At 46.6% G+C, this 15128-nt stretch overlaps 1 protein-coding gene across 2 annotated transcripts in view; it reads left to right on the top strand.

Moving 5' to 3' along the window:
* The window catches only part of ccdc85ca (coiled-coil domain containing 85C, a), a 58001-nt gene that overhangs the window by 31039 nt on the left and 11834 nt on the right, over positions 1-15128 (top strand). The window contains exons 2-3 of one of the 2 annotated variants that reach the window (XM_042329903.1): positions 6871-6950; positions 8963-9067. In XM_042329903.1, the coding sequence (XP_042185837.1) occupies positions 6871-6950; positions 8963-9067 (185 nt within the window). Of the gene's footprint in view, positions 1-6870; positions 6951-8959; positions 9068-15128 lie in introns of both variants that reach the window. The other variant, XM_042329902.1, reaches the window with a different exon arrangement.

Genomic DNA, 15128 nt, shown 5'->3' with positions numbered 1-15128 from the left:
GGTATGTGTCTGTCTGTGTATGTGTATCCTATAATCAGAATTGTCTGTGACTGTATCCCGAGGCAGGCTGTGTCCTCCAGAGTAGAAGCTGCTCAGTCATTCATTTGACTCACAGGCCCTGGTACGGAACACAGTTACTGTTTAAGAAGCTGTTCTATAATGCTGCTTATGTAACTGGGTGTGGCTGTGTGTTTGACCTTATCAGCCCTGCAAGGTTCACATGTAGTTTTATGTCTCTCTGTTATGGCTGTCATTCCAGGTCAGGTCCCACCACTCTCTGTAATGAGCCCTCAGGGAATGTGTGAATGTGTGAGTGTGTGTGTGTGTGTAGGTGTGTGTGGTGTGAGGGCCAAATGAGCTATGGTGATATAACTGTGGAAGGGTACATCCTCAGGACATATACTGTATCTATCTATCAGGGTCTTTAGGGTTCAACGTTCAAATCCTTACAGAAATGGAACGGCTCGCTTAGCCTCGCAAGCAATGCAGGCCTCTGTCTGTCTGTCTGTCTGTCTGTCTGTCTGTCTGTCTGTCTGTCTGTCTGTCTGTCTGTCTGTCTGTCTGTCTGTCTGTCTGTCTGTCTGTCTGTCTGTCTGTCTGTCTGTCTCGCTCTGTCCCCCTCTCAAACCTAGATGTATTTACATGATGCAGACAGCTCTATGCTACTGATATATTGTCGTTTGTTACAGTTCCATTTCACACTCCGTAATTCGGTGTAATTCAGTAGGCTTTGTCTGCAGCTTTGGTCAGCAAAGATTTTCTGTTACTGTATCACTGCTATCCAGCCTGGTTTGCTGAGCTTCTGCTGACACTCCTGGCTTTTTCATTATGCCCTGGTTGTATTTGTGGGTGTAGCGTTTAACTATTTCAATCTACGTTGAGCATATTTGTCCAACGTAGAGAGCTATTTACCAAGCATACAGAATCTGCCTGTATGTCATCGTCAGTTGTGTCTTCTTTTCAACTCTGCTTCATCTCTCCTGTTCTTCTCAGACTCATCTCTCCTGTTCTTCTCAGACTCATCTCTCCTGTTCTTCTCAGACTCATCTCTCCTGTTCTTCTCAGACTCATCTCTCCTGTTCTTCTCAGACTCATCTCTCCTGTTCTTCTCAGACTCATCTCTCCTGTTCTTCTCAGACTCATCTCTCCTGTTCTTCTCAGACTCATCTCTCCTGTTCTTCTCAGACTCATCTCTCCTGTTCTTCTCAGACTCATCTCTCCTGTGTATGGCTTGTGTGAGGCTGCAACTCAGTCATCAGAACCGTATGGGTTCACTCTTAGAGTCAGACCAGATCAGGTTACTATAGAGACCCTGGCCAGGTCATGTTACTATAGCGACCCTGTGAACAGACGGAGAGTGGAGCAGAGGGGTGCGGAACAATACTGCACTGTTTGCCTGCCCCACTGGCCCCTGTGTGTGTCCGTGTGTCCGTGTGTGTGTGTCCATGTGTGTGTTTTCCCTTCTCCCACTAGCCTCTCTAACCCCACCTACTAGGTAATTGAAATCATTCCTTGGTCTGCCTCGCAGCTACCTTGCAGCTGTGTGTGTGTGTGTGTGTGTGTGTGTGTGTGTGTGTGAGAGAGAGAGAGAGAGAGAGAGAGAGAGAGAGAGAGAGAGTGCGTTTCCAGGGTCAGGCCCCTGATCTCCCTCCCCCTCACTGTAATTGAAATCATTCCTTAGTGAGTCCCAATCAGGGAGCTCAAAGCCTTCTTTATTGTGCTGCTCTAAGGGGAGCGCTCTGAAGATAGAGTAAGGGTGTACAGTAACCCTATGTTATAGTCTCATTAATTGTGTGTGTGTATGTGCGTATGCGTGCATGCGGTTGTGTGTGTGTGTGTCCAGAGCTAGAGTAGGACTGTGTTTTTACTAGTGTTTTTATAATGGAAGGAGTAGTGGGGGAGGCGAGGCGAGCTAATTTGATTGTAATTGATTCCATAACTGGAGGTCTGCCTGTAGGGTTTAGTCACTGGTTACCCCCCTATACACTCATGAAGCATTCCTTCCGTCTCAACTAGTCTGTGGAGACTTCGCCTCACAAAGTTGACTTTCTACAGGTCATAGACGCCTGGACATTACCAGTGTGCATAGATCTGGGAACAGACAGCATTACAGGCTTGTGTGTCTGCACGTGCCATAGTGAAATCAAGAGAATAGTAAGATTGTAGGTTTATCCCTGGTGACTGAAAACAGGGTCAGTTGGCAACGGTGTGTTTTTTCTGTCAACGTCCTCATGCTTCTTGTCTGCACTGTCCATGCTCCTTCTAAACCTCTGTATGAGTGTGTGTGTGTGTGTGTGTGTGTGTGTGTGTGTGTGTGTGTGTGTGTGTGTGTGTGTGTGTGTGTGTGTGGTGTGTGGTATACTCACTCAGTAAAGATATTCCCTGGGTAATCCTCTTCACGTCCCATCTCTCCCATGAAAATGAATTTCTGCTATTCTCTCCTTCTCTCCTGCTGTAATCCCTAGTCTGGTAATGGCTGAGGTATTTATGTATAGCTGAGAGGATACAGCTCTGTCACAGGTTATACAATACAACCGTGTGGGAGAATAAGAGTAATGGGATTAAAGATGCCAGCGGGGAGAATATGACCGTCCATTGTGAGGATGCATCATGGCTACATTGTATGAGTCTCGCTGATTGTCTATGCAATACTGTGACGTGTGATCGACGCCTGGCGCTTCCATCACAGTAGAACCAGAACGATTCGAATGTCCGTGGTTCTAGATTGGAACGGAACTCAGGAATCTATTCTTCTGGACAAAAGTAGTGCACTACGTAGGGAATACGGGCGCCGTTTGGGATGCACATTTAGGGACTACCATCTAGGCCTTAGGCCCTTTTGCCGGACAGCCTGTCTGCCTGCCTGGTGGAGTAATCGGCTTGGGAGCCGGCTGCAGGGGACAGGACAGGACAGGTCAGCTGACCACTGTGGGTAGATTAGAGTGGTCACAAGGAAGGCTAAGAGGCTTACTGTAGCCACAGGAGCCTTGCCTGCCGCTCCCTCTCTTTCTCTCTCTCTCTGTTTCTCTCTGTGATTCTTTCTCTCTCTCTGTTTCTCTCTCTCTCTCTCTAACCTCTGTCTCACGTTCTCTTTGTTTCCTTCCCGGTGTTTCTCTCTCATTCTCTCACTGCCTGTGCCTGTCTCCCCAGTTTTCCCCTTTCACTCTCTGTGTTTCTCCTTGTCTGCCTTTTCATCTAACTGTCTGTCTCTCAGCTATTTATCTGCCTCTCTCTACCTCCCTTACCTCTCGGCCTCTCTCTCCCTCGCTCTTCCTCCTTCCCTGCCCCTCTCTCCCTTGCGCTCTCTCCATCCTGTGGTTTTTACTATGAAAACACCATTGCGTCATTCACTGGCGGATGAGTCAAGTTAATCACTACTGTATCTGTCTGTCTGTGCCTCTGGTCCTTACAGCTGAGACAGAGACAAACAGCCAGTCTCATGGTCAGTAATGACTGAGCTCTGTCATTGGTTTTATGTATCATATACTGACACCTGGTGGTGGAGGAGACACAAGTTGCCACAAACTGACGCTGTGTTTTTTCTTTCACTGCCTACACACAATACCATATAATGTCAAAGTGGAACTTCTTAGAAATGAACTGGACAAAAATATAAACGCAACATGTAAAGTGCTGGTCCCATGTTTCATGAGCTGAAATAAAAGATCCCATACATTTACCATACTCTCAAAAAGCTTATTTCCCTCCAATTTTGTTCATGCATTTGTTTACATCCCTGTTAGTGAGCATTTCTCCTTTGCCAAGATAATCCATCCACCTGACAGCTGTGGCATATTAAGAAACTGATTAAACAGCATGATCATTACACAGGTGCACCTTGTGCTGAGTACAAAAAATGTGCAGCGTGCAATTGGCATGCTGACTGCAGGAATGTCCAGCAGAGAATGTAATGTTCATTTCTCTACCATAAGCCGCCTCCAACATCGTTTTAGAGAATTTGGCAGTACGTCCAACCGTCCTCAGAAACGCAGACCACGTATAACCACATCAGCCCAGGACCTCCACACCTGGCTTCTTCACCTGCAGGATGGTCTGAGACCAGACACCCGGATAGCTGACGAAACTGAGGAGTATTTCTGTCTGTAAAAAGCCCTTTTGTGGGGAAATCCAGTGGGCGGGCCTGGCTCCCAAGTGGGTGGGCCTGTTCCCTCCCAGGCCCATCCATGGCTGCACCCCTGACCAGTCATGTGAAATCCATAGATTAGGGCCTAATTCATTGATTTATATTGACTGATTTTCTTATATGATCTGTAACTCAGTAAACTCATTGAAATTGTTGCATGTTGCATTTATATTTTTGTTCAGTATAATGAACAATTTACGTTGAGTCAATAAGTATTCAACCCCTTTGTTATGGCAAGCCTAAATAAGTTCAGAATTAAAAATGTGCTTAACAAGTCACATAAGTTGCATGGACTCAATCTGTGTGCAATAATAGTGTTTAACATGATTTTTGAATGACTACCTCTTCTCTGTACCCCACACATACAATTATCTGTAAGGTCCCTCAGTCGAGCAGTGAATTTTAAACACAGATTCAACCACAAAGACCAGGGAGGTTTTCCAATGCCTCACAAAGAAGGGCACCTATTGGCAGATGGGTAAAAATAGACATTGAATATCCCTTTGAGCATGGTGAAGTTATTAATTACACTGAATGCTGTACCAATACGCCCAGTCACTACAAAGATACAGGTGTCCTTCTTAACTCAGTTGCTGGAGAGGAAAGAAACCGCTCAGGGATTTCACCATGACATCAATGGTTTAATGGCTCTAATAGAACAAAACTGAGGATGGATCAACAACGTTTTTGTTACTCAACAATACTAACCTAATTGAGTGAAAAGAAGGAAGCCTGTACGGAATAAAACATATTCCAAAACATGCATCCTGTTTGCAACAAGGCACTAAAGTAATACAGCAAAAAATTTGGCAAAGCATGAACATTTTGTCCTGAATACATAGTGTTTTGGACAAATCCAAAGCAACACATTACTGGGTACCACTCTTCATATTTTCAGGCATATTGATGGCTGCATCATGTTGTGGGTATGCTTGTAATCGTTAAGGACGGGGGAGTTTCAGGATAAAAAAGAAACGGAATGGAGCTAAGCACAGGCAAAATCCTACAGGAAAACCTGGTTCACTCTGCTTTCCACCAGACACTGGGAGATGAATTCAACTTTCAGCAGGACAATCACCTAAAACACAAGGTCAAATCTACACTGGAATTGCTTACCAAGAAGACGGTTAATGTTGGCCTGGTTACAGTTTTGATTTAAATCTACTTGAAAAGCTATGACAAGACCTGAAAATGTTTGACTTGCAATAATCAACAACAAACTTGACAGAGCTTGAAGAATTTTGAAAATAATAATGGACAAATGTTGCACAATCCAGGTGTGGAAAACTTTTAGAGACGTACCCAGAAAGACTCACAGCTGTAATCACTACTAATGGTGCTTCTACTAATGATTGACTCAGGGGTGTGAATACTTATGTAAATGAGATATTTCGGAAATACTTTCTGATGGCACTGGGGTGCCATTTATGGACGCAATCCCTATCCAGCAAACCGCTGAAAATGGGTTGTTGCGATTTACTAGTCATAAACTCAGTGGCTAGAGGGTAGAGGAGATCAACTCTAGCTCGTGTCACAGCCCTCACATCTGTACGTCTACCAGCTACACCATTAGACACCTTGGCATTGGTTCCACTGTCTAACCCTCCATATATCTGTCTCTCTCTCTCTCTCTCTCTCTCTCTCTCTCTCTCTGTCTGTTATCCATCATTCTTCCCCCCTCTTTCCCCCTGTCTCATTCCTACAGAGGGAGTTATGGAGGAACAGAGAAGAGAAGGATAGAGTAGAGAATGATCCCTTCTCGCTAAGTTTCAGTCATCAGTCATCACTATGGTCAACACCCACCCACACACACACACACACACACACACACACACACACACACACACACACACACACACACACACACACACACACACACACACACACACACACACACACGCACACACTCCACACTCCCCTATGCTGCCCCCCTCTTATTAGGGAAACTACTGAGATGGATGACAGAGCAGCAGTGTGTGTGTGTGTGTGTGTGTGTGCGTGTGTGTGTGTGTGTGTGTGGGTGGGTGTGAGCGTACATGTAGGGGGCCTAACAACTGCTGCCATTGCAGATTGTCTCCATTTAAATCATGAAAACCACGAGGTTTTCGTGCCACCAAAATAATCCCAGTGCTTTAGTTGATGGATTGGATTGAAATCTCTATAAAGGAGCTGTGCAGTCCAGTATTGATTGTTGGGAATCGGCGGTTTACAGGAAATGAAAGAGAGCCATTTTAGGATTACTGGAGTTTTAGGCACAACATAATCCCCATGGAAGAGTCAACAATAGAGCACTGGACTAGTGGAGGGTTAAGGCTGAGTGGACTGCTGAGCATCACACAAACATGCCAATCAGAGTGACCCAGAGCTCACCAGACGACACATTAAACACAGGCCAATGGATATTTACAAGACACTGGAGTGAAACTGTGGGCCCGCATGTGTTTTGGTCTAATAAACGATGTATGGGTTGGTGAGAGAAGTAGGAATGTGTCAAGGTTTCAGACATGTGGTTCAGATTTGACACTGGGTATGTGCCAAATGGCACCCTATTCCCTATATATATATATATATATATATATATATATATATATATATATATATATATACACCGTATATGGAGCCTGTTCAAAAGTAGTGCACTAACAGTATATTGGGAAGAGGGTGCTATTTGGGACACTGACTGACATTCTTGTACATGATGTTTGCTCTTCCTCTTTTTCTCCCAGATCCATCTTCAAACTACATGAGACAACTGGAGACCAAGGTCAGCATCCTAGAGGATGACAACAAGCAGCTGCTATCACAGGTGAAACACTGCTGCTGTTTTATTGCCATGGGGAAAACGATCACCCCTCCCTTGATATCCTTCTCTCTCTTCGCCCTCTGTCTCTCTCGTACTTTCTCCCCCTCTCACTTTCTCAAACCCAAGCTCTCTCGTGGGAGAGACAGAGGAAGCAGCAGAGACACGAGTGTATTTTTCAACGTATAAATAGAGAACGTGAGAGATGAAAGAGAGCGAATAGCGAAAGCTAAATATTGCAGAGTAATCGAGTACACAGGGGAGATGGGGAGGAGAGAGAGAGCTTCTACCTGCTGGGATGATAGGGTTAATTGAATAATTCAGTATCACAGGGAAAGTGGTCTTCAATAATGGATTGGGTTAAAACAATGGGAGGGCAGGAGAAATCACACATGGACTGAATGTTTCATGGCTTCTCATTGTCATTCTGTCTGTCGTCTGATTTCACACGAAATGAATCGGTGAAGAGCAACAACACACACACAGACAAACCGATTCTCAGTATCTCTACCCTCTACTGGGAGATCCTAGAACACACACACACACACACACACACACACACACACACACACACACACACACACACACACACACACACACACACACACACACACACACACACACACACACACACACACATGAATGGACACCTACACACTAGAGTAGAAGGGAGTTCAGAGTTAGTGCAGAGTTTTACTAACATTGTAACAATCAGAGAGAGCATCATTATGGCATCAGCTAGAAGTGTAGGCTGTGTCCCAATATGCCACCCAATTGGCCCTGGCCAATAGTGCACTTACTGTAATAGGGAATAGGGGTGTCATTTGGGATTCAGTTATGAGTGTCCTGTTGATGTAGACATATCCCCATATATACAGCTCTGTGATTACAACAGCCTTCACTATGGGGACGGTACTGTAATCCCACTGAGCCAATCCCAAATGAGCTGTAAGCACACGACACCAATCAGAACAGAGCGAGAGCGAGAGACTGAGCGAGAAGGTCTATGTCGTGACACAAACACACTCCAGAAAAAGGGATTACACAGGGCATTTGTGCTGCTTCAACGGCCCCAAAGACGACGCGCTTACCGCTCTGTGTGTTGGGGCTGACACCATGTTGATCTCTCATTCTGCACTCCACACAAAGAGAACATAGAACACTGAAAAAGAACACAAAATCCATCCCTCTGGGTAGCAGGTAGCACAGACCAGTCAGGGAGTCTAACCATAAGGAGTGTGTGTGTGTGTGTGTGTGTGTGTGTGTGTGTGTGTGTGTGTGTGTGTGTGTGTGTGTGTGTGTGTGTGTGTGTGTGTGTGTGTGTGTGTGTTTTTTTTTTTGAGCTGTACTGAAGGGTTGCTGTTAGCGTCAGATAAATGCAAAATAACACTGAACAGATACCGATGTCTGAATCAAATGAAACATTCTATGCCTGGTTTGCTTTCCTTACGTGGCCCAGAGGGTAAAATAGACCGTGTGGAATCTAGATCAACTGAACTTAATTTTAAGTGCATCTAAAATCCCAACACATTTCAAATGAAAACAATACAATGAAAGAAGTCAACGCAAACCAGAAGCAATGAAAGGAAAACTAAACGCAAAGGATGTCTTCAAAGAGTAAAATCACTGGTTAAAAGACACACCGTTTAGAGTGAGCTCATCATAATGACCTCACACACATACATAGAAAGAGGCCATACCGCTCCAAAGCCTGCTATACAGTTTTATCTCCAAGGGAATTTATTTGATATTATTTATCCACTAAAAGGAGGGATTGCCATTTACTGTATGCCAGACAGGAGGATTCAAAACACATGCTGGCCACTTTCACTGATATACAGGGTATAAATGAACTGAACTGGCTGAACAACTGCTGTTACAAGGTTGTGCTTCTATCTCTCGGCCAGAGGAGATCGGCAGCACATATTCTGTTCTTTACCTTCTGTGTGCACTTTTGCTCTAAATGTTCTCTCTCTCTCTCTCTCTCTCTCTCTCTCTCTCTCTCTGTATCTCAGCAGGCTAACAGTGGTGATCTGAACAGTCTGAGGAAGGGTCTGTCTCTCTACCACTCTGAGTCTCAGCTCTCCTCTCTCACACAGTACCAGCAGGACGCCGTGCAGAATGTACGTATAGTTTGCTAAACCACTCCTGGTGTGTGTGTGTGTGTGTGTGTGTGTGTGTGTGTGTGTGTGTGTGTCTATGTGTAGGGATCTAGAGTGCGACCAATTTGGTTGCATATGCAACAAAATATTCTGCTGGCGACCTGCAGTTTTAGTTTGGGATCACCTGTACAGATAGAAAAATGTTTTCTTTACCGCAGCCTCCCGGTGTCTCTCTCTCCCTCCACGACTGCTTGCTTCCAGTTCCTGGGCCACACACACCAAGTCCCGCCCGCTGTCACTCAAGCAGGCAGCACACAATTCCTCCACGCTGTTTGCATGCACTCAACACATACACGACATGGCCAAAAGTATGAGGACACCTGCTTGTCGAACTTCCCATTCCAAAATCATGGGCATTCATATGGAATTGGTCCCCCCTTTGCCGCCACAACAGCCTCCACTCTTCTGGGAAGGCTTTCCGCTAGATGTTGGAACATTGCTGCAGGGACTTGCTTCCATTCAGCCTCAAGAGCATTAGTGAGGTCGGGTACTGATGTTGGGCGATTAGGACTGGTTCGCAGTCAGCATTCCAATTCATCCCAAAGGTGTTCGATGGGGTTGATGTCAGGGCTCTGTGCAGGCCAGTCAAGTTCTTCCACACCGATCTCAACAAACCATTTCTATATGGACCTCGCTTTGTGCATGGGGGCATTGTCATGCTGAAACAGGAAAGGGCCTTACCCAAACTGTTGCCACAAAGTTGTAAGCACAGAATTGTCTAGAATGTCATTGTATGCTGTAGCTTTAAGATTTCCCTTCACTGGAACTAAGGGGCCTAGCCCGAACCATGAAAAACAGCCTCAGACCATTATTCATCCTCCACCAAACTTTACAGTTGGTACTATGCATTCGGGCAGGTAGCGTTCTCCTGGCATCCGCCAAACCCAGTTTTGTCCATCGGACTGCCAGATGGTGAAGCGTGATTCATCACTCCAGAGAACACGTTTCCACTGTTCCAGAGTCCAATGGCGGCGAGCTTTATATCACTCCAGCCGACGCTTGGCATGGCGCATGGTAATCTTAGGCCGCACCATGGGTCTCCCGGTCGCGGCCGGCTGTGACAGAGCCTGGACAAGAACCAGGATCTCACAGCTAGCACTGTGATGCAGTGCCTTAGAACACTGCGCCAGCCCTGGGGATGTGCTCGATTTTATACACCTGTCAGCAATGGGTGTGGCTGAAATAGCCGAATCCATTCATTTCACGGGGTGTCCACATACTTTTGTTTATATAGTGTATCTTCTTCCTAAACAAGAACGACGCTGCTTTCCACATTGCTTCTAAATATGAATCCAGTTATTTTTCTTTATCATACTATTCGTTTGTGTATCTTGATCTCTGCAAAATGTTAGTTAGTCTAACGAAGCTGGCATGTTTCAAACATTTTGCTAATGCTATTTGCTAACTAGCTAAATGCTGGTGGTGTCGATCAGCACGTTGTTTGTGCAACTTACTACAATTTTTGCCGAAATGTAACATCTGTTCAAACGTCACGAGGGTCCCCTGGGAAATACTCATCAACACTTTTGTTCCTACCCTGTCATAACTCCTACCTACAAACAACACCAACCATAGAATTAGAATAATCAATCCAACAGTTCACCAAAGTGTTTTTATCTGTTTTGCAAGACAAATCGCAATATTTGGTTGAAAAATCTGAATTCTATTTTTTGCCAATACTGTGCAGCCCTACTAACTTTATCTATATGCAAACACTTGGGTGGTTGAGGGGCAGCTCTCTGAGCTGTGGGGGGGGATCTTGGATGGTTGGTAGCCTGGCGGTTGGGAGCTTGGGCCGGTGGTTGATGAGTCGCTGGTTCGGGTCCCCGTTTTGACTTGGTGGGAGATCTGTCGACGTGCACTTGAGCGGATTGCTTGACCCTGGTTGCTCCTGTGGGTCGCTCTGGATGGGAGTCTGTTAGATGACTGAATGTAATGTAAATGTTGAGTGGGTTCACTGCAGGTAAATAAAAAATAACAATTAAAAAAACACACAAAGGAAATGAAAAGTGATCTATTTTTCACGAGATGTGCTTCAAAAGTCATTAGGATTCATATAGGCCCATTGTAGGCTTTATCTGAATCAATGACAAAATATTTCTGGTGCTCTTAGATTTTATGTGGCGCTCCTAACTTTTGTAAGTTTGGAGCACCAGTGCTACCAATGAAAAACAATTCTCTGCAGAAATGAGCTGGTCTGCGGCTGACCTCAGTACCACTTCACAGACCTGCTTTCACACACTTCACTTCCAAACCCTCTCCAGCTCCTCCACATTTAAAAGTGTATCATCACACTTTGCAGTATCGAATGTCAGTCTCCAGTAATATGCACCTTCACTCCAGCCCCGCCTCTTCCATATTCCACCCTGAGTCTAAGAGTTAAGAGACAATAACCTCAGGTCTATCATGTAAACACAAACTCAGACTTTAGTACTGAAGTACTAAAGTACTAAAGTAGACCTTACAACAACAATACCTCATGTTAACCCTACCTTCCAACCCCCTCACACTGTTTACCTGGCTTTGATTCTCTAACCCAGCCTTGAGCTGGAGACTGAATCTGGAGTCTTCTCTCTCTCTCTCTCTCTCTCTCTCTCTCTCTCTCTCTCTCTCTCTCTCTCTCTCTCTCTCTCTCTGTCTCTCTCTCTTTTATACCCCCTAGTTTTCACCACCCCTCTCTGTCTCAAATCCAGTCTTTCTTCCATTCCACTCAAGCTCTCTCTTTTTCCTTATTGCCACCTACATATCTCTTGTCTCCATCTCTCTCTCTTCTACAGCCCTGAGACTTCACCTGTCTCTCTATTGGTTCTGTGTTTAACCAGAGGACATCACCCCCCCTCCTCCCCCACCTGGCCCTGCTCTTGACAGTGGAGAGAAGCATTTCAGGTTTAAAGCAATTGGTATGCAGTTGTAGAAATTTTGCCACAGGGCGTAGGGAAAATGTCTCAATGTTATTTTAAAAAATCATGAAATTCTGCTCGTTTTTCCATGGGGAAGATATGTATATTGTTTTGCAGTTTTAAAGCTAACTTACTGTAATTCTACCCATTTTGCCATGGGGTGAAGATAATTGCTGATGCACAACCAAATTTCAACTTTGCACCTTGTCTATTCTATTATTCTAACTCTCAACAGGAAGTTGGGACCCCACATTTTTTTTAAATAAAACCTAGCAGCCTGGATATCTAAGCGACTGCTTATGTCGCTTTATACCTGAAGCCAGCCCTGGACATATCTTATACCTGAAGCCAGCCCTGGACATCTCTTATGCCTGAAGCCAGCCCTGGACATCTCTTATGCCTGAAGCCAGCCCTGGACATCTCTTATGCCTGAAGCCAGCCTGGACATCTCTTATACCTGCCAGCCCTGGACATCTCTTATGCCTGAAGCCAGCCCTGGACATATCTTATGCCTGAAGCCAGCCCTGGACATCTCTTATGCCTGATGCCAGCCCTGGACATCTCTTATGCCTGAAGCCAGCCCTGGACATATCTTATGCCTGAAGCCAACCCTGGACATCTCTTATGCCTGAAGCCAGCCCTGGACATATCTGCCTATGACTTGAGCCAGCCCTGGACATATCTTATGCCTGAAGCCAGCCCTGGACATCTCTTATGCCTGAAGCCAGCCCTGGACATCTCTTATGACTTGAGCCAGCCCTGGACATATCTTATGCCTGAAGCCAGCCCTGTACATCTCTTATGCCTGAAGCCAGCCCTGGACATATCTTATGCCTGAAGCCAGCCCTGGACATCTCTTATGCCTGAAGCCAGCCCTGGACATATCTTATGCCTGAAGCCAGCCCTGGACATCTCTTATGCCTGAAGCCAGCCCTGGACATATCTTATGCCTGAAGCCAGCCCTGGACATCTCTTATGCCTGAAGCCAGCCCTGGACATATCTTATGCCTGAAGCCAGCCCTGCACATCTCTTATGCCTGAAGCCAGCCCTGGACATATCTTATGCCTGAAGCCAGCCCTGGACATCTCTTATGCCTTGAGCCAGCCCTGGACATCTCTTATGCCTGAAGCCAGCCCTGGACATCTCTTATGACTTGAGTCAGCCCTGGACATCTCTTATGCCTGGAGCCAGCCCTGGACATCTCTTATGCCTGAAGCCAGCCCTGGACATCTCTTATGCCTGAAGCCAGCCCTGGACATATCTTATGCCTGAAGCCAGACCTGGACATCTCTTATACCTGAAGCCAGCCCTGGACATATCTTATGCCTGAAGCCAGCCCTGGACATCTCTTATGCCTGATGCCAGCCCTGGACATCTCTTATGCCTGAAGCCAGCCCTGGACATATCTTATGCCTGAAGCCAACCCTGGACATCTCTTATGCCTGAAGCCAGCCCTGGACATATCTTATGACTTGAGCCAGCCCTGGACATATCTTATGCCTGAAGCCAGCCCTGGACATCTCTTATGCCTGAAGCCAGCCCTGGACATCTCTTATGACTTGAGCCAGCCCTGGACATATCTTATGCCTGAAGCCAGCCCTGTACATCTCTTATGCCTGAAGCCAGCCCTGGACATATCTTATGCCTGAAGCCAGCCCTGGACATCTCTTATGCCTGAAGCCAGCCCTGGACATATCTTATGCCTGAAGCCAGCCCTGGACATCTCTTATGCCTGAAGCCAGCCCTGGACATATCTTATGCCTGAAGCCAGCCCTGGACATCTCTTATGCCTTGAGCGTGCCCTGGACATCTCTTATGCCTGAAGCCAGCCCTGGACATCTCTTATGACTTGAGTCAGCCCTGGACATCTCTTATGCCTGGAGCCAGCCCTGGACATCTCTTATGCCTGAAGCTAGCCCTGGACATCTCTTATGCCTGAAGCCAGCCCTGGACATATCTTATGCCTGAAGCCAGCCCTGGACATCTCTTATGCCTTGAGCCAGCCCTGGACATCTCTTATGCCTGAAGCCAGCCCTGGACATCTCTTATGACTTGAGTCAGCCCTGGACATCTCTTATGCCTGGAGCCAGCCCTGGACATCTCTTATGCCTGAAGCCAGCCCTGGACATCTCTTATGCCTTGAGCCAGCCCTGGACATCTCTTATGCCTTGAGCCAGCCCTGGACATCCCTTATGACTTGAGCCAGCCCTGGACATCTCTTATGACTTGAGCCAACCCTGAACATCTCTTATGACTTGAGCCAGCCCTGGACATCCTTATGCCTGAAGCCAGCCCTGGACATCTCTTATGACTTGAGCCAGCCCTGGACATCTCTTATGCCTTGAGCCAGCCCTGGACATCTCTTATGACTTGAGCCAGCCCTGGACATCCCTTATGCCTGAAGCCAGCCCTGGACATCTCTTATGCCTGAAGCCAGCCCTGGACATCTCTTATGCCTGAAGCCAGCCCTGGACATCTCTTATGCCTGAAGCCAGCCCTGGACATCTCTTATGACTTGAGCCAGCCCTGGACATCTCTTATGCCTTGAGCCAGCCCTTGGACATCTCTTATGCCTGAAGCCAGCCCTGGACATCTCTTATGACTTGAGCCAGCCCTGGACATCTCTTATGCCTGAAGCCAGCCCTGGACATCTCTTATGCCTGAAGCCAGCCCTGGACATCTCTTATGCCTGAAGCCAGTCCTGGACATCTCTTATGCCTTGAGCCAGCCCTGGACATCTCTTATGCCTGAAGCCAGCCCTGGACATCTCTTATGACTTGAGTCAGCCCTGGACATCTCTTATGCCTGGAGCCAGCCCTGGACATCTCTTATGCCTTGAGCCAGCCCTGGACATCTCTTATGACTTGAGCCAGCCCTGGACATTTCTTATGCCTTGAGCCAGCCCTGGACATCTCTTATGACTTGAGCCAGCCCTGGACATCCCTTATGCCTTGAGCCAGCCCTGGACATCTCTTATGCCTTGAGCCAGCCCTGGACATATCTTGTGCCTTGAGCCAGCCCTGGACATCTCTTATGCCTTGATACAGCCCTGGACATCTCTTATGCCTTGAGTCAGCCCTGGACATCTCTTATGCCTTGAGCCAGCCCTGGACATCTCTTA

The sequence above is a fragment of the Oncorhynchus tshawytscha genome, linkage group LG11, assembly GCF_018296145.1.
Source record: "Oncorhynchus tshawytscha isolate Ot180627B linkage group LG11, Otsh_v2.0, whole genome shotgun sequence".
Taxonomy (NCBI): domain Eukaryota; kingdom Metazoa; phylum Chordata; class Actinopteri; order Salmoniformes; family Salmonidae; genus Oncorhynchus; species Oncorhynchus tshawytscha.
The sequence above is the reverse complement of the archived record's forward strand: the minus strand, read 5'-3'. Positions and strand labels throughout refer to the sequence as shown.